General features: G+C 41.2%; 2 protein-coding genes across 2 annotated transcripts; one reads left to right on the top strand and one right to left on the bottom strand.

The window, feature by feature from the left end:
• The first annotated feature begins 8,393 nt into the window (after positions 1-8,393).
• svbp (small vasohibin binding protein) lies at positions 8,394-10,486 on the top strand. The gene is made up of 3 exons (XM_080026269.1): positions 8,394-8,505; positions 9,010-9,144; positions 9,700-10,486. The coding sequence occupies exons 2-3, from the start codon at positions 9,031-9,033 to the stop codon at positions 9,784-9,786; spliced, it is 201 nt and encodes a 66-aa protein (XP_079882395.1). The 5' UTR covers positions 8,394-8,505; positions 9,010-9,030; the 3' UTR covers positions 9,787-10,486.
• A 3,300-nt stretch (positions 10,487-13,786) lies between these two features.
• On the bottom strand, positions 13,787-18,489 carry fbxo2 (F-box protein 2). Its single transcript, XM_080025483.1, has 6 exons — positions 18,448-18,489; positions 16,239-16,304; positions 15,227-15,353; positions 14,947-15,039; positions 14,727-14,865; positions 13,787-14,131 (listed from the first exon to the last, which is right to left on the bottom strand). The coding sequence occupies exons 2-6, from the start codon at positions 16,273-16,275 to the stop codon at positions 13,997-13,999; spliced, it is 531 nt and encodes a 176-aa protein (XP_079881609.1). The 5' UTR covers positions 16,276-16,304; positions 18,448-18,489; the 3' UTR covers positions 13,787-13,996.
• Positions 18,490-19,794: the final 1,305 nt, after the last annotated feature.

Raw genomic sequence — 19,794 nt, 5'->3', positions numbered from 1 at the left:
GGCAGCATTAAGAAGTAGAAAACAATTGAAGGCTATGTGTATCCAAAAGAGCAGCTTTCTGATCACATACATAAAAAGCCTATACTGGCCTATATATTAGGCTAGCTTATCCGAACGTATGGTAGGACTATGTGGTTTGGTGAAAATATGGCTGTGAGTCAAGTGCCTATAAATGTTTTGTATGAGGTCCATCCATCAGACGTTAATGTGGGGATGTCTCTACTAATGTGTGCGGTTCTGTATTTGCATCGTGTTTCTGCTGACATGTCGCTATATGCTTCATAGACCTGCAAAATACATCAACAGTCAGACCATATCCAGCCCCACCATGGCAGTGTGAAGCATTTTATTTAAAAAAATAAAAAATAAATAAAAGACCCGTGCTATCAGTCTACAGTAATAGATTCTATCAATTTAGTACAGGACGTGATTATTTTCAAATGAAACACACATTACAGCACCAACAACATGACCCTTGTGATGCCTCTATAATTTACTCAGGAAAAGAATGGTGCGACTTTTGTTGTGTGGCCTTTCAAACTGACATAATTGTGATGACATTGTTATACAGTATGATATGTGTCATTGTTGCATGTCAACTTTTATGATAAAGAAAAAAACTGAATACAAATTTGCATACAAATGTAATGTTTTGTGCTGACAGATGCTTCCTGGGTTGACTTAAAATCAGTAAAAATAAATATTTTAATACGGATATCCCCAATGTTCATACGAATTATGTCAAGATCGACGGTGCAAGTGAACATCCGTCGTTGCATTAGCTTATTTGACAGCAACTACATCATTGGATATAATAGGCTGAGTTATTATGGCCAAACATAACATCCATTGGTGAAAAGATTACATCTACATTCTAGCTACACTCTTGTCAACCTGATAGAAAAACTGACTGAGAATATACATTCATGATCAAATATAAAATGTAAGCACCGTTAATGTGGCAGATCGATTGCGCTTAAGCCTCGTTTCCACTGAACGGTACGCTTTTATTGCATTTCCACTGTCAACAGTTGAAAATGGGTACCAAAATAAGCCAACCGCGCCGCACCTATTTTTTTCACCCTTTTGTTGGGGTACCAAGCTGTCCCAAAGCGTACCAGAAGGGTTGAGCTTCACACTGCAGTCCGTTGATTGGTCGACAGAATCATTTCCGTGTGAGATAAACCTGTGTGTGTAATCGCCTCGGCAAGAGTGAAGGGTCTTGTGTTTAAAAATGTCCGAACAGCTCTATGTATATTGTGTCGTGTTTCCTCTTCATTGAGTTAATCAGCGGGCTACACTGTGTCCCTCTGCTATGATGTCATGATAGGTACGTAGCTGCTGCAGTCAGCACCTTTCAACGGCTTTGACCCCTAGACTCTGACTGCAAGCATACGGTTCACCCCGCCTACCAAGTAAAGGGTGCTGTTGGCAGTGGAAACACAAGCCAGATCTAGGGGTGACCGTGCACCTGACGAACCTTGCCGTGCTCAGTGGAAACGAGGCATTACAGTACTCGTGTTAACTTTTATGTAACAAATTCAACCTGTTTGGGTCTGTTCGGTCTCTTTACTGAGCCGTTCTTGGACCCAGGTAAATTGTCCATTATAGCAGTGACAGCTTCTGGTTTGATGTCCTGATCTCTAAGCCGCTCTGCTCCTCCTCCTCTCCTACACTCCGAGCCGCTGCGTCTTTTCTCTGACGCTCCTCTGTGTCTCTCTGCTCCCCCTCTGCTCTGCTCTGAGCCACTCCTCCTCTGCATCCTGAACTCCCCTGTCCTGTAGTAAGTGTCCATCATATCCCTCCGTGCTCCCAAAGGCTGACTACTCCCAGCAGCACCAACACTGGAGTCCCTGGCAGTGGACTTAGTAGTAGACTTGGTGTTAGCACCTTCTTGAAGGGGGATGCGGATATTGCCCGTGGCTTGCATTCTCCTCAGGTGACCGTTGGCCCTGGCTGGGCTGCCGGACCGCGGAGCTCGGGGCGATGGTGCCGAGCCCGTCCGTAGGCCTGGCACGATAAAACACAATTTGTTGCACAATATATTTTCCCCAGAAAATATCATGATAAACAATATTATTGCTGACACATCACTCTAAGACCATTTTATGCAACTGATAGAATGGTTATACAGCAGAATAATTCTAAGAGGAATTTTTAATTCTTAAGAATGTTCAACATTTTGGAATTGAAATTTGAAAAAAATATCAACGGCTTCTAGGCAGTGGGCACGTCGATTAATATATTGTCAGCGCAATAGGCAATGGAAACAATCATATGGGCATTAAAAACGATAATTCACACATAAATAGTTCATAGCTATAAAATAAATGTTTAAAAGTCCTTTAAAAACGTGTCCTTTGAAAAAAGGGTTAAGAACGTGTTAAAGTGTTACATCAGCAGACGGGAGGAAAGTAGAAATGCCACTGGCTAAAAATATCTCTTCCTGATCTAAACCAACACGCATGTAAACGGCAATATCAAGGTCAGAAAAATATTGAGTTCCTCACTTCTATTTCTATCTCACAATAAGTGGACATAGTTATTATCCCTACAGTCCTACCTGTCCTGTCCGAGGAGGGGGAGGGATGCACCCTGCTCTCGCTGTAGCTCCTCTTGGGCAGAGACGCCCTCCCGCCCTCCGGAGTGGGACTCTGCCTGGACTGACGGCCGAGGCGGCAGCAGGATGAGCTGAATGCAGAGTATCGTATCCGACAGAGGGTACAGGCACAGCCCGACAGCAGGGCAGAGTGGCTGGCCAGAGAGGAGAGGAAGGTGAGGGGGAAGGAGCGCTGACACTGGAGGATACACTTAGGAGAGCTGAGGCGAGCCGAGGCCCCGGCAGCAGCGGCAGCAGCATGCGCCCTGTGGCAGGAGGTAGACATAGGACCTTCTGACAGCCCAGTCTTCCCCCCGCTCTCCTCCTGGACAGTCTGAATCTGCCTCCACTCCAGCTTCAGCAGCCCGTCCATGTACCTTTCCCAGAGAAGGTCAAAGTGAGAATAGAGATATGGATCACCTCCTGCCACATCCACCCACTGATAGATATCTACAAACAGTCAGGCCTATACTGAGAACTGAGAACTTTTTTGCCTGATGATGGTCTAGTACCGAAACGTTGCTATTTATTAAACTTATTTTTATTTTTATGTAATTGGATGAACTATTCCATGCCCATGTCTTAGGTTACGGATGTGCTTAGTATCCTTGTGTTCTACCTTTCCAAAGGCCCCACAGGTCTGGGCCGAGGGGCGCCCCGGCCCTCTGTGTTGTAGAAGACGGCCAGCTGAGCCAGGCTCCAGGAGTTGAAGGGAGGAGGGAGGGAGTCTGGGAAGTCAAACCCACGTCTGGCACGTCCTCTGGGCCTGTGAGAGCAGCAGTCCTCCGCATCGATTACCTGAGATTTGATTTGATTTGTTTTAATTTAAAATAGGGACAGTGCATACTGATGAACATTCATGAATTTATGCCAGATAAATAGCTGTTGGCTAATTGACATCTTTAGTCTTTTTGGCAGGATGATGTTTAAATGAACAAGTTCCAACACAATCGATCAATAAGAGAAATAACAGTAAAAGAGTACAACAAACAGACAGACAAACAATAGACAATGTTGCTCCTGACAAACCAGGATCTTTGGGGCCGAACAAATATTTGCCCGATGGTTACTGAATGTAACTTGTATAGGTTATGTGTGTGTGTGCGTGTGTGTGTGTGTGTCTGTGTGTGTGTGAGTGAATATAAGTGCTAAGGTATAAAAAGTGTTATTATACCCTCCTCCTTATTGCACAAGTGTATAAAGTGCTGAATGCTTAGATATATTACACAATGCCCTATAGCACATGTTATGCACATCAGACGTGTGTGTGTGTGTGTGCAGGTATTATTGCATATTAACTAGAATACAGAGCTGTATTTATGTACGCACTATTGCACTTTATTAGCATACATACTGTACCTCTGGCCTCAGCTCCAGCTGTGGAGGAACCCTAACAGAAGTTGAAGCAGGGAGTCTCTCTGACTCTGACAGGTCGGTGTCACTGTCTCCTTCTCCATGCCCGCTCAGAGCTGCTGTGTCTGGGTGTGGTGGAGGTGGTTTGTCCAGCAGGTCAGGAGTGGACCCAGACAGGCTCTGGTGGCAGTGTGAGGCTGTGGTGTGTCCCCTGCCTCTCAGAGCAGCAGTGTGCTTGTGTTCTCTGGGGGGATGCACCTTTACTGGCTCCATCCGGTCCTCATCAGGGGACAGTGCGTGGGACTTTGACTCTGAAGTTCCCTGAGCACTATAGAGGGGAAAGCAAACTATGTTGTTATCTTATCCAGTTGCTTTTGTTTTTCATTTACCCATATGTTGCTTGTTTTATGGATCGATTTCCAAAATTGGCAAAGGCAACACAATTGTTTTGTTAAACTTACACAGTTAAAGCTATAGTGAGTAACTTCTGTTGCCCCCATGAGGAATTCTGATGAATTACAACAACACTGTTGGCGCATCTACATAATACAGACAGAGGTGATTCTTCGATGATCGTGAAGAACGGATTTTATTCCTTCTGCTGTACGTCCAGGTTTTCTCTTAGCAGTAGAATCAACAACTGAAACATTTCTTGGGCTCTTGGGATTTATCTGAGCTCCTGCGCCAGTGTCGGGGGCAACACCATGCAGTTTTTAAAGGCTGCCATACTGAGAAATACAGAGAGTTGTTTGGACCTGATAGGCTTAATCAACTTTTTTTCGATGTATTTTGATTTTGTGTCATGCATTTTCGTTTGGCTTGTCATCATACGGTTGTATGTGTAGGCTAATACAGTATGTCTACTACAAATAGGCCTATTGTACAATTTTTTTGTTTGTTTTTTAAATGTTAAATGTACTTCCAGGCACCACATAATGGATTGACATTTCATTTGCACAAACAGCAACAGCCTCACTTGTGTTGTGAAGAATTGCACTTGGTCGGGGGCGTGTTCGACTTGTGCTTCCTTCTGTGCTGCAATCTCTGTGGTAAAGAGAGCCGAGTTATTCCTGCACACATTCAAGTGACCTGTACAAAAACTGACATTGTGGTATGGAAGCTATAACCTAAGTCATATAAAACATTGTAGCCTAACAAAAATGCCTGCCAATTATTTGTCTAGATCGATTTCATCGTTCCAGTTGTAATCGACTTCACACTCACCTTCTCATTATTATTTTCTTGACTTGGGAGCGAACACTGTGGCGCCTGCAGCTTCCTTTGTGACTGCCGCCTGCCCATTGTATTGCTTGGGGAATAAAACATACTACTATTAAATATTAAACGTTGCCAATGACCAAAATAACATGATCAAACAGAAAATAAATATAGAAGCAATATAAGGCCACATTCCGTGATCAGCAGTGCCGACATGACGGTTCTCTTCTGTAAAGACAATATGAAGTGCATGCGTTATTAAGCAGTATCTCTCTCCGTGCTGTAAGAGCGTTCCAGAGATAGCTTACTGCAGCGTCTCTGTCTCCACCACTCGCATCGAATACCCATGAATAACTCCCGCTACCTGCTGGCCACATTAGGCCTGTTGTTGTTGCTCCACGACGCCTTCCTCTTCCATTCCCTCTCCCTGATGATGGAGAGCCTCTCCGGGCATTGTCGCTCCTGCAGAATGGTGCCCATCCCCGCGTTACAAAAAAATACACCAATAAAAAGGCAGAGTGGGGTGTTCACGCGAAACACGGCGGTGTGATCATAGTGAGTGAGGGACCCCCCTTTTTTCATAAAAAAAATGTAATCATAAAAAATGTGGTTGATAAGCTGCGGTTCTGCTGCCGTCCAGCAGAGCGCAGCGCAGGTCCGGTCTAGCGCTGTTCATCTGAGGGGTTGGGTCGAGCCTTGAGGGCTGGCTGGGAATAAACGGATCAAATAGCATCAATTCATATTTTTGCACAAAGAATAGTGCATATAAGCAGAGGACGATATGTTTTTGTGCAAATACAGCTACCGAGGTCCATTTTCTGAATAGGCTTTAGCCTAATATTGATTATTTATTCTTAGGCCTGCCTTTCTTTGATCTGTCAAACTTTCAGTGGTGGGAGAAGTCCTAGCCTAGGTTTCAAGGAGCCTATGTTTAAAAACATGTAATACCTGTAGGCTATATGGCAAGGCGTTAATAAAAATAAATAAAAAAACAACAACAAAAAAAACAGATCTCAACAATATAATTCTTACTATGGTTACATTTTGATTAGTCAAAACTGAATTACAGATATCCACAACGATCCTTCCTATGCAAAATGACGTAACTGTTTCCATTCGTTGAGTTTCTCATTTATTTTTTGTTGTTCTGGTCCCTGTATGGCACAAATAATGATGAGCAGCATCTTCTAAAATCCAGTCATTACCTAGGGGGCAAAACCCCCCTTTTTTTTTTTTTTAACAGACATGGAGCATTGTAAAAGGTTGTTCACCAGAAATGATATCCAGGACCTTCCAGGATCCCAACCTGGGTGGACAACCTTATCAACAATCTGCTAGAAAGCTACAGGGGGCCCACATAGAGCAAATCAACCACTGTTTTAAGCGAATGGGGGTGGGCTAATTTTTTAAACTTATAGATATCATTGTGAAACTTTGCAAGTTGATTACTGACATTAAAACAACAACTTTTTGTATTACAGTATTTTCCAAAAAGTTTGAATAAATATGAAAAATCATCAATATCTTACTAATGACGCGTACATTTGCATATCTGCAAAGCCCCAAAATCTAGATGTTGGACAAAATCAGAGTCAATTTGTTTTTACATTTTGAAAACAAAACAAGTGTCCAACTGCCTGAAGCCTTTCCTAATCACGGTTCAAATTTGATCAATAACCCATAGAAAATTAATTTTTTACACTGTTTTTTCCGAGGGAATGTCTAGCCGTTTCCTAAAATACCAGCTGGAGACTCCAAAAGGACACTTTTGGTCCATGGCACATGAAATGTAACTGTGTAAAAAAATTATTTTCTATGGGTTATTGATAAAATTTGAACTGTGATTAGGAAAGTCTTCAGGCAGTTGGACACTTGTTTTGTTTTCAAAATTTAAAAACAAATTGACTTTGTTTTCTTCCAACATCTAGATTTTGGGGCTTTGCAGATATGCAAATGTACGCATCATTAGTAAGATATTGATGATTTTCATATTTATTAAAAAATTTTGGAAAATACTGTAATACAAAAAGTTGTTGTTTTAATGTCAGTAATCAACTGGCAACGTTTCATAATGATATCTATAAGTTCAAAAAATTCCCCATTAGCCCATCCCCATTCACCCCCATTGTGGTTCTGATTTGCTGAGTCGGCCCGCTGTAGCTTTCCAGCAGCTTGTTGACAAGGTTGTCCACCCAGGTTGTGATCGTGGAAGGTCCTAGATGTCATTTTTGGTGAGCAACCTTTTACAACGCTCCATGTCCATAAAATCACTTTGCCCCCTGGGTACATCAGGGAGGTGAGTGTGGCCAACAAAAGTGTTCCAACTTCACCTTGTTGTCTGCTGCAGAAAAGAAAACTAGTCTGAAGTAACCACTGCACATCATCAGAAAGCAAACGGTTGCACCTGAACGTCAGACCTCTGTGCAGCTGGAAGTATAGCTTTTCCATTCTGTTCTCCAACAAACTCTACTTTCTCTGGAGGTTCTGCAAAAAAGACACATTGCAGTGTTTGAAAATGTGTTGTACAACTCTGTGTATTGTGTTCTACAAATACAAGTGCCCTGCTATTGTTGGGATGAATGGTTTGCCTCACAAGATACTTAATCATGTATTAAAAGGAAAAAATACAGTAAGTAGAAGATTGGGGGATAGCAAGTTTTCTCAACTATTGAATCAGTAGATACAGTGGGCTAGACATTGCATAGAAAATCAAAGATTAGCCCCTCTACCCCATTGAAAAAGGCAGTGTTAGCCTCATTTAACAATACATTTCTTTGTGCAGAGTCAGATACACACATGGTCAGTAGCCTATTAAAGGATGTCACATGCCCAACAAATCTGAATGACGTAGTGCGAACTCGTGCACTCTAAATGAATGTAACTGGACTATTAGACAAGAGCGACACGTTGTGGTCAGACCTAGTTGAGGGGGGGGGGGGGCATCTTTCCTGGTTAATAATGTATAAGGTCTGTAAATATCCACCTTTAAGATGTTTATAAATGAATGTATCCATTCATGTTTGTTCTTTTAAACACAGTCAATAAAGTGCAGACTCTTCTGGGCTCCCCCCTCCTTATTTTTCTTTAACGCAAAATACATAGAAAGTTCATCCTGCACTGTTCAACAGAAGCTGACTGAAAAAGGGAGCGGAACCAATGTCATAGAGCCGGAACCTTTGCCCAACCGCTTCGCTGCAAAACTCGGATTTGTTTATTGGTGACACCTGGGGAACAGCTGTTTTGAGTGGCTAGTAGCTAGCTACAGACAACTTACTACCGAACTTAACGTCTATCAAAAAAAATATTACGATTTTTCCGCCATTTATAATTCACGGGTAAGTGGGCCATTATACGGAATCACATTTTATTGTAAGTTTGAATGTTATAGGCAGCTGGCTAGCTAACACTGGCTAACAGTGCAGCAGATATGTGAGACTAGCTAACGTGTAATTGAGGACCAAGCATGTGCGGTCAGAACTTTATTGTACTATCTATGGATCAGAACCAGGCTGACTAGAGAGCGGGTCTTTTTATTCTTCTTTCTTTTTAGCTGGGCGACGTAGCATAAGTATTCTAGGAAGTACACTTTGGGAACGCTAACGTTGCCAGTAGACAACACCCTTTCTCGATAGCTTGCGGCCACAACAAAACACGACATAACACCTGAAATAAACTGTTATCAGTTTTCCTACTCAACACATCATCGACACTCGGCATTCGTTATTTAAATCACTAATAGGCCTACATTCAGAACTGGTTCAGGTGTAAAGGTACTAGGCTACTTTGCAGCAAGTGACACATTGTCAAACATTTCACGTTTCTCATCCAAACAATCCCAGGTTGATTGGAGGACTGTCACCATGGAGCCGGCCTGCCGTAAAGACAAACCAAAGCTGAACTCTACCCCGACCAGAGGAGACCGAGCCCGGCAGAAGTCTGCACAGCAGGAGCTCAAACAACGACAGAGGGCAGAGGTGAGGCGGCGCACTGTTTTGAAACCTCAAACTTTATTTTACTATAGACTAGCAGCAAAATACCCCTATACTGAGGTAAAAACAAAGCACAGCAGTGTTATTTCATATCATATCATGTCTTCCATTAATAAAATTGGAATAGATTGCTGAGAATTTCTATTTTGGGTCATTCTTTAGAACTACCCCAATCCCTATAAAGCCTGCCCTACATCACCTAAGAGTCATAATGTTATTTGACCCGCCCCTAAAAAGATGCTCCTGTAAAAAAATGTAATTGTACCTTTTGTGGTGATAAGAAAAGAGGGCTCCTTTACTCTTCTCTCATATTTTAGCAACACACAAATCCCTCTCAAATATCCCATTACTGAAATGTTCTCGGTTGCTATTGAACAAGAACCAGTGGTTGATATCTCCTACAGTTCAATACCCCTTGTCTGAAACCAGCCGAAGGGAGGATATACTAGTGTGTGTTTATTATCTGTTGCATTACTCCACATAATCACTCGTGCATACTCAATTGTGTCTGTCTACATTGTGCCCTTTACTTATGTACAGATTTATGCCTTGAACAAAGTGATGACAGAGCTGGAGCAGCAGCAGTTCGAGGCCTTCTGTAAACAGATGCAGTCCCAAGGAGAATGACAACCAGTCCTGCCTAGTTTTGCCTTCCTCTTTCATCTAGACCGGGACCTGTATCCCTCCAAAACCACCATATACGCACACTAACACAAGACACACCACCACTCGCTCACACACACACACACAAACACACACACAACACACACACACACGTGCATGTTCAATAAGACAATCTTTGCTCTTGATTTTTTTTACAGACTCAGATTCCTGACTATGTCACCTCAACATGCTAGTGAGTTTTGTTATTACAGGCAGAAACTGCAGACCAAAAAAAAATGTTTTTTCAAGCACTGGTCAATTTGATATTTTGGTCCATTTTGCTCCTATAACATGTCTTCTTTTATACTAGAATAAAATAAAATGTCCAAAATGTACATTTAGGTGTTTATTTGACTAAACCTTGTCTGTTTGCGTCTATTTTTCTCCTATACAACCAGATTTAACAGCTATTATCTCAACATTAGTTTTTTTTTAATACCAAAAATCTTACATTTGAAAGTATCAACTAAACTTTTCATAATCATCCTTAGCACTATTCTGAAGGTTATTACAGATGGATTTGTTCATATGTTCATTGTCTGATTTATTGTACATTTTCCTCTAAAAAAAACATGCTGAAAATGCATTTTTAAGACCTGTACATAGTATTTTTTATTTAATACAATGAAAAAAGGCTGTATCCAAAATCTTTTCTGTAAAAACTTTGGACTGTAATATGTTGTAAGAATGTAATAAAGATTTTAACTCTGGCTTCATCCAATATCTAGATGTTTGGTTTTTAAAGAGATGCAAATGTATGCATTATTAGTTAGATTTTACCAAATTTGCATATGCACATTTAAAAAAAAAATAACCTAAGTATTAAGTTACCAACTGGCAAAGTTTCATGATAAGTTAAAAGTGTTACCCTTTTCACCTGCAGTGTCTTGCCTTAAGGTCACTGGCGTTTCCTTTGCTCAAATATCAGTCTTTATAACATCAATATAAGGGTTGAACTGAGCAGCATTGATGTTATTTGTTTCAGTACGGTCAAAAATATCTGCTTTTGAGCTGTATATTTACCCAATCAAACAAGCCCCAGTATTGAGAGCTGAAGACTGGAAAAGGTTATCAACTCTCAATCAGCTCTCAGCTGGTCCAAGACCTCATAAAAGGGATACCAGTTATTAAATATATCATTCATAACTATCGGGATATGCATAGAAATCGATAAAGTTGCAAGAAGTCATTTTCGTTCCCTTAAGACTGCACAAAGAAACATATTGTTCAATGAGGCTAACACTGCCTTTTTCAATGCTACAGTAAAATTAATAATTAAATGTGTTGCCCATAGACCACATATAACGTATTTTTGCTGGCTTAAAATATGAATGTAGCTTTCTGGTGTAAGTTAAGTCCCAGTGTCCACTGTAGGCTCATGTGCATTAACTTCACAGCCAATAGGTGACATTTTGAATGGGTAATCCGGTGGAAATGTCCCCATTTTAATTATGTCCTGGGACTGTACATTGTTACACATGTTTACATTATCCCACTAATGTGACATATTGGAAGAGTACACTGACATCGTCAGACCATCACTAGAAGTTGTCTCATGTCTGAAACACGTTCTAAGATTCTTGGAAAAGCAAGTTTTCTCTGAAAAAACATCCAATCAGCGCCTGACTTCCAACCATAACAAATATGCTCATGTGAAAGACAGTTGCCTTTTTAAATGGTCGAATTATATCTGGAAAGTTTACATACTTTTGACATGAGACTGCAATGTGTAAATTGTATTGCCAACAGGACTGCAACTAGATCAAAGATAATCTCACAGTGAACCTTAAAAATAGCTACTGTTGAAAGTCTGAGGTGTTTTTCAGTGATCCAAGTAGATTAAAGTAGCTTCAAAACATAGTCCCCGTAAAGCCACTATGAGTAACATGGCACGTTGGCGTCCCCTTTGGACAAAAGCGGTAGTATTTTTACGACGCCCAAAGCTGTTTTCTAGCTCGTGCCAGGCGTGCAAGTGTGAACTGAGAAGGGCGCAATATAGTGCATGTCCGTGTGTTGAAAGTGTGAGGACTCTTTTCGGCTCCGTGAGAGTGGTTTTGACACTGCATCAACTAATGAGAGTCAGTGCTACACACACCTGATTGCAATGAGTTGATGCAGCAGCGTCACCTAACTACTCTCTCTCACGGAGCTGAAAGATTACGTGTCCTCACAGAAAGCGAATGAACGAGAGACGGCAGTTTGTATGGATCACGATGAGGTAATGTGTTTGTGTTGTTGATGTAAATAATGACTATTTCAGATAATGGTTATCTGATGATGGTGAAGCAAAGCAAACTATGTGTTAGTACCAACCGCTCATTCATTTAGGAGTAAACACTGCAGTCTAGTTTCGCTCTCGTGAAATTGTATACACGTTGCTTGGCAACGCCCTCGTCCCACCCGTAGCCCATATCACTCTCCCTTTTAGCTTTTCTTCATTGCATTCTCTTTTTTTTCTTTGATGGTTCAGCCCCGTTATTAGTCATAATGACGACAAATAACTGTCTCAAACAAGGCTCCCGCTCCCCTTCCCTCACCTGGAGGGATAGGCTTTCTCAAATTGCGTTGCTGCTCCACACTGAAATCTGCGACCAATACGGATATGTGACCATAGAGCCTGCACGAGCAAACCGAAAATCGAACTGGGTGTGCGACCAGACCAAACGCAGTAATAAAAACTATATAAAAACGTCTTTCTTTGCACTGATGGTCTCGTTTGCTGTTAAAGGTAATTTATGATTATCAGAGGAAACATGAGGCTGTTTAAAAGATATTTAAATGTTACTCGTAGCCGCTTTAATATGCCAGTGTTAATGGTGCTATGAACACTGTCTTTTGACCTTGCGTGCACGTGCCAACTGGCCTGCACATGAACAAAACCCCATTGTCAAGATCATCTAAACAATTTTTATTTATGTCTGATTACTGTAAAATATTTATTTTATATTATTTAGTGCAGTATGTCGTCCACTTCCACTTGAGTTATATTTATTTCATTACATTTAATTTAAATAAAAGCAAGTCTTTTTTTAAATGCCTGTCTTCGTTTGATGGTGTCTGCTTGTCCTATACAGTATAAAAGTAAAACATGAAACATAATGGGTCTTCCTTCATTTCTTTATATCATGCTGTTTTCAGACCAATAAAGTCCATTTGAATTCTCATTTAGCTCATTTGGATCTAAATGTAAGTGGACAGTTGAAACAATGATCAGCATTCTATTATTAGATCATGTTCAAATTAGCCTGGCTCCGCCCGTCTACCTACTTCCGGCCAAATTTCAATGAAGTATGATTCAAATTTGAATGCCTCCAGATTCTTTTTCAGCGTGCACACAGTACGGATTGTGAGGAGATTTCACTGATTTTGACAAAGTAATTTTAGTCTTTTTTAAAAACTCTCTAAAATCGCTGACTTTACTTTTAAAGGGGACAAAAATAGCAAATGTGATTGGCCATTGTTGTCACTCGATCAGCCATCTTTAATGTGTATTCCCTCTGATCCCACAGTTTCCTTAACTCCATAATACCTTTTTTTTCATAATTTCTACCACATTAACTACTGTGTTTTACTATCAGTTTTATCTGGTGAGCCTCTGGAGCTATAATCTATAATTAGACCAAACTACTTTACAGTACGCAGCGTCCATGTTGTATGGGCTTAAAAGATACTCTCAGGTGTACAAATTCAACTTGACAAATCAGCAAGAGATGTAGTGGACCATTTATTTAATCATTCTCATTTCAATTTGAACAATACACCGTTTGACTGTTTACAACAACTCCGCCCTTCAAACACATTATTTAGTTCTACACCCGGGTAGGCCCCTGTGAGGAAGTCGTTAATAGATCATAATTAATAACGGTGATGCAATCAGTATTTTTAATATTCTGAAGTTAGTAAAGCAGATATGGTGTTCTCTATATGTTTTTGTTTTTTACAGATTGTCAGTATTGTCTTGGTAGCAGCAGTATATGTTTCCAGTGCAAGAACTGCAGAGTGCATAATATACAGAGGTGTAAGCTGAGTGCATAAGGCATAAAGCTGGTTCTGGTCAAACCTTTAAAAACCTATGCTACACTCTGTCCCCCCTTGAGCCCTTATTTTACCATCTATCCCCGCCTTGGTCCACCTGACAGTAGTCCTAACTTCTTAGTAGCCTTCTTCCTTTGGGTCAGACCTGGACCGTCACAGAGCTCCCAGTGACCCGCACTCCGAACCAGCCATCCCAGAAGTTGGTGTCTTGTCCTCCGTGTTCAAAGGAGATGAAACGCATTCCGGGGCCGTAGTCTAAAAACGTATGGTTGACCTGAAGTTGAGAGAGAGAGAGCGAGAGAGAGAGATAACCACTGTGATCTTAATGGGAAGGATTTATTCATACCTATACCGAAAACTCCTAAGAGAAAGAAATGTCCTTACAATGGTGAGTGGCTGTCATGGAATTAATAATAATAATAATAATAATAATAATAATAATAATAATAATGATAATAATAATAATAATAATAATAATAATAATAATAATAATAATAATAATAATAATAATAATAATAATAATAATAATAATAATAATAATAAAAATAATAATATTATTACAATTACAATGTATAGAATGGACATTACTTTTTGACAATGTCATATCAATCTGAATCTAACTGGCAGCATACTGGACTTTCATAAGGAGGGGCTTGATGGAGAGAGAGAGACAGGGCTCTGAAACAGAGTGTTTCAGACAGAGGTTGTAAAGAGGAGATTCAGCAACGGCACTGTGACAAATACAAATGTGTTTGGGACACTATGAAAACAGTTTCTAATATCAACCCAAATTACAATGCTGAACCTGAAAATGAGCATTAATATGTGTCCTTTAATGTACAGAGCATGGGCCTCTCTGTGTAGGCTACCTGTTTCCACGAGCAGTCATCAACGTCAGGGTCGAGAGTCACCGGCTCCGGTTTGAACTCCTGTATGAGCTCCTGGTTCTCATCCAGCAGACACACGTTCATCTGGTAGCTGCAGCCACAGTCCGACCTGCCACAGTACCTGTAGGAATGTGTCATTCATTATTACATGGAGAGGAGTCACTTACAGAAAAGGAGCTTGTAGGCACATGGGAAGTCTTACCAGTCTTCCACTGTGACGGCAGGCTGAGCATCCAACTGTTCGCAAGAGTAACCCTCTGCTAACAAGTCGATCACCTGTCTCTTCAGACACAGCCTATTTTGGTCAGAAAACAAGATTGTTACATGAAAACCACTCATCTCATTTTGACCAACTTTATTAAAGTGTACACACGTCTGGGCCAGTAGATACAGAGTGTAGTTTGTGTTGAGCAGTACATAAATTGTTTTTGTAAGGATTTTGAATAAAGACACATTCCACAAATACAGTAATAATCGCTCACTCAAAAGAGGTTGCAAAGTATTTGGTCACTCCGTCGATGCAGAAGTCGTAGCCACAGTCACCTGGCATTTCCTCCACCTTCCACTGACTCCCTCCATTCTCCGTCAGCTCCCAAAATTCCAGCTGCTCTGGAAAGGGAATGCATAATGTCACGTTTTTTTACTGAGATACATTCAAATACAAGAGCTACTTTAGTTAAGTTGGACCATACAAAACATTTTGTCAGTAGGATAAAGGATTTTATTTTTAACAAGTAAGATGAGAAGATTGATGATAAAGGGTATGGCCAGGAGACAGCTCATTAGGCTTATATTCACAGGTGCTGATAGTCAGACATGGACAGCAACACGCTAGCTGTTTCACCATGTTTCCGGTCTGCTGGTATTAGCTTTATAATTTATCACACAAACATGAGAAAAGTATAAAATCTGATCATTGCTAAGCATGGGCATGGATTTTGTTTCAACATTGAGGGGGAAGAATAACATTTGTGGTGGAAATGTCTTTATTTATTATTAACAAACATTTCATTTTATATTGGCAATGCAATGCTAGTCCAAAATTAGAAATGAAAAGGGTGCGCTATCAGCTAGCGAACATTAGCATTCATCCTTAGACACTTAACGCAATCTTATTCAGGAATCACAAAGGTAAGAAAGTGAATCGATTTGGCTAAAAAGCTAGCTAGCTACGAACATTACTGTCTGCATTGCTTGTTCGAGGCTAGTGAGACAAGGTTGAGATGATACGGTCCACTTTAGGGGTGTCTGAAATATTTGTGAAATACATAGTAACAGGTAAGAATGATATAGTATAAAAGTTGTCCATCCCATGAACTGGTATCTTTACCTGTTGTGGGAAGAAGGTTATTGTTTTTCAAAAAAAAAAGTTTGATGTGGACAACATTTAATAAAAAAAAAAGCACCCTTCAAAAATGTGAAGTATTTACTCTTGTCTTGTTACAGTATCCCCACCTCAACCCAGTGACATAGTTGCAGAAAATGACATCTTACCTTCCCCATAAGCATTCTTCAGAAGGTTTACAGCCATGATCAGAGCTTATACAGAGAGCACAGGGTCTACACAGGAGAAACAGAGCAGCAGCTTAGATCAATAATTTAGATCAATAATTTCCTAGATACTGTCCACCCCAACTGATCAGGTTTACTAAAAAAACTACTCTCACACACACACACACACACACACACACACACACACACATCTTCTGACATTCAACGCATCTTTGACCGACTGAACATATTTTTTATATAATATTTACATGTTGTTTGACATATTTTGTACAACTTTCAATAACTTTCAATATGAAATGAACAATTTTGGCGCACAAACGTGTAGGTTCAGACGGACAGTGTATGCACCAGCAAGGTTGAATAGTTTAACCATGAAAGCAGCCTATATGAGGGTGGACCCAGAGTACCAAAACCAGGGTCGGGTCACCCCCACAGATTCCAAAAACCCAAACACTAATACCCTGTCTGCTGACCCACAGCACAACAGATTGGGGGGGGGGGGCATCCCTCTTTACATGCTGACTAGGTGGTATCACAGAGGATCAGCCTGCAATCAAACAAACATCAGTCAGCAGGAATTTTGTCTCTGTATGCCTAATGTGTGTTTCAGGGAGTGTAACATTAAAGGTCACCTATTGAGCAAAATGCACTTTTTCATGGTTATTCAACACAATCTGGGTCCCCGGTGTGGCAAGAGACTCCCAAATTATGAAAAAAACAACCCCTCTTTTTTTCTCCACCAACACCTTTCTGAAAAAAAGAAAAACCCCAGTCAGTCATTTATCCCCCCCTTAGGACATTACAAGGGGAGAAGCCTCTGAGAAAGAGCACAAGCTACCTGGTAGTGCAGTTGTATGAACTGTAATCCCATGCCCACGGACCCGGACTTTCCTTTCAGAAACAGAGGATGTCAGCGCCTCACGAACAATCTGCATTACGTTTGGTATGTCGTTTCAGTTTGTTGTGGGTATTTATCTTACCTTAGGGTTGGGTACCATGGTCTGGCTTATTTGGCAGTGTTTTTTTTAGAATCCTCCGTTGAAAAATGCTAACGCTGACTTGTGCCACTCTTGTACAAAGTATTGATGTTTTGATTCAGTGAAACTAGCAGCTGTCTCAGGCCTATATCGTTCTGTGGAATATAGGCCTAGTGACCAGGCGGACTATCGTTTGAACTACCCCGAAAAGCTAGCCTGGTCCTACCAGACCATCGTACTTAATTTCATTTGTACAGAAGGTCTGGAATCACTCAATTGGCAAACGTTAACTCACTTGAAGGCGGGTGTCTGTTGAAGTTTAAAACTATTGGATCAGCCCATTGCCACTCTGGATCTGCCAACCAATTCAATAACGTTTGGTCGTGACGTGTCATGCGCCGGCTTCTGACTGGTGGACGAATGAAACGTCATTGTTCCGAGCCACTCGCTCTGTTCGCTAATCAGGCCGCTAAAAATCTGGCGGACCAACAAGCACACATCTTCTACAATTACAGGTAGGCCTAGTTGTCGTCAATTTTAAAATCATTGTAGGCTATTTGTTTTCTTGTGTTTTTTGAATAAGCCGCTGTAGCTTTGAGTCGGCTGATTGGCAGAGTGATACGCTAGATTGCATCCACGCAAATTGGCGTAGTTATACAATGGCCAAACTACGCCTGAAATAAAGTGCAAAAATAAACAGCTACCTGGCGGCTTACTAAAGCAGTGAAAAACAGCATGAATTTAGCGTGCATTGAACGTTTCTTTTTAGGTAAATTTATATACAGTGTATGTGGAGAGAAAAAACTGGTCCCCTCTGCAACAGTACTAGCTAACTTATACCAAGACTTCTCCCCCAAACTCCTTATCGTGACTGCGTTGACCGCCATCTCCATAATGTTAACACACTAACTTTACGTAAGTACAACCTCATACAACCCCACTTCAAAAATACTGAACTGTCCCTTTAAACAATGGCCCTGTGAGAAATACTACGTTTCTTTTGAAGACCATGAAAACAGACGGCTCTCTGTTAATATTTCTGCTGCATTACATGGTTCAGTGAGGCTCTAAGCCCAAACAGCTGAGTCATGTTCCCCTGCCAACCCAAAGTCACGGACATTAAAGGTACAGTACATGCACAGTGATGTCATGCTCTACTGTAAATGATACACTCTGCTCTGTGTAAATACATACGACTAAAGTGTGTTACTCACAGCCAGGGGAAGATAACTGCAGGCCTCTATTTTGTCTTTCTCCGACTTAAACTTGAGCTCCTCTGCAGGATAGCACTCTCTTGACTGTGTGGCATTTATAGCCAGGGAACCGAGAGAGAGGGAGGGAGAGAGAGAGAAAGAGGGAGGGAGAGAGAGAGAGAGAGAGAGAGAGAGAGAGAGAGAGAGAGAGAGGGGAGATGAGCAGGCACAAAATACCCAATCTGCAGGTTGGGAGGGAGCATACATCTAGTATAGCGGAACTCAGCAGAACCACACATGCACACACTCAGCACAAGTGTCAGTAAGAGCAAACACATCCACAACAACAGTGGAGGAAGAAAACATTCAGTACTATTCTTTAAAAGGCTCAGAGTTTATTCTGCAAGGAGCGTGAATACAAATGAACCATGTTTGGAGTTTAGAGAATCTGTTCATGTTGCCATGCACTGTGTCTGCATCACTCAGTGGTCTGACCTCCACATCCTTTGTTGTACACCTTTTCAATCTTTATTTATCAAAGAAAAAAACTATTGCTTGTTTTTCTCAAAAATCTCATTCAAAAGGTCTCTCAAAAGAGTGGAAGACATGCAGAGAACTGACCTGGGTCAGACTCAAACCACTCAAGTCACTATGGGGACGCTCTTACCACTGTGCCATCAGCCCAGGTCAATCCTGCACAAAGTATTGTTTCATGAATAATACAACTGAACCAGAGGCTTTTTATAGTTCCTGATTGTTCCATACCATGTGTAAGAAACTGAGGGGGTAATGTGATCTACCTTTCCAGTAATGTGTGTTCTGTAGATGGACTAACCCTTCCATCTTCAGCACAGCACAGCAGTCTTCTGTCCCCAGCTTACTCCCTCAGGGAAGCTGAGGACTGAGCCCTCACTGAGCTCTGAGACATACTGTATGCTGCATTCCATACAACTCGGAAGTGGAGGATTTCCCCAGTTGTCATTTCTGATATCAGACCTCCCAAAACTGTGAAGTCGTATTTTTTTCCCCCAATCTCCTATTAGGAAAATACAACTGGAACGCCGTTTAAAGTCAGACTTCCTACTCGTCAACTCGGAGCAGATCCGTCTACCCCGACTTTGAGGTCGGATGATGGATCCATCCTGCCGCGCACCATCAACCATGCCACGTTCAAAGTCACCTAAACCCCCTTTCTTCCCCATTCTGATGCTCGGTTTGACTTCAGCACGTTGTCTTTACCACGTCTACATGCCTGAATGCATTGAGTTGCTGCCATGTGATTGGCTGATTAGCTATTTGTTTTTATAAGCCATTGAACAGGTGTACCTAATAAAGTGGCCGGCCAGTGTACATGTCAACTGATTTTAT

Source organism: Ammodytes marinus, assembly GCF_949987685.1.
Source record: "Ammodytes marinus genome assembly, chromosome: 4".
In the NCBI taxonomy this organism is placed as follows: Eukaryota; Metazoa; Chordata; class Actinopteri; order Uranoscopiformes; family Ammodytidae; genus Ammodytes; species Ammodytes marinus.
This window is presented reverse-complemented; position numbering and strand designations above follow the sequence as displayed.

Bases quoted from the DNA above. Each gene is read 5' to 3' on its own strand.
- svbp (XM_080026269.1), top strand. From the start codon at position 9,031: ATGGAGCCGGCCTGCCGTAAAGACAAACCAAAGCTGAACTCTACCCCG. The intron at 9,145-9,699 runs GTGAGGCGGCGC...ACTTATGTACAG, and splicing joins AACAACGACAGAGGGCAGAG to ATTTATGCCTTGAACAAAGT.
- fbxo2 (XM_080025483.1), bottom strand. From the start codon at position 16,275: ATGGCTGTAAACCTTCTGAAGAATGCTTATGGGGAAG. The intron at 15,354-16,238 runs GTAAGATGTCAT...TTCCCTTTCCAG, and splicing joins GAAGAATGCTTATGGGGAAG to AGCAGCTGGAATTTTGGGAG. The intron at 15,040-15,226 runs GTGAGCGATTAT...TGACCAAAATAG, and splicing joins TACTTTGCAACCTCTTTTGA to GCTGTGTCTGAAGAGACAGG.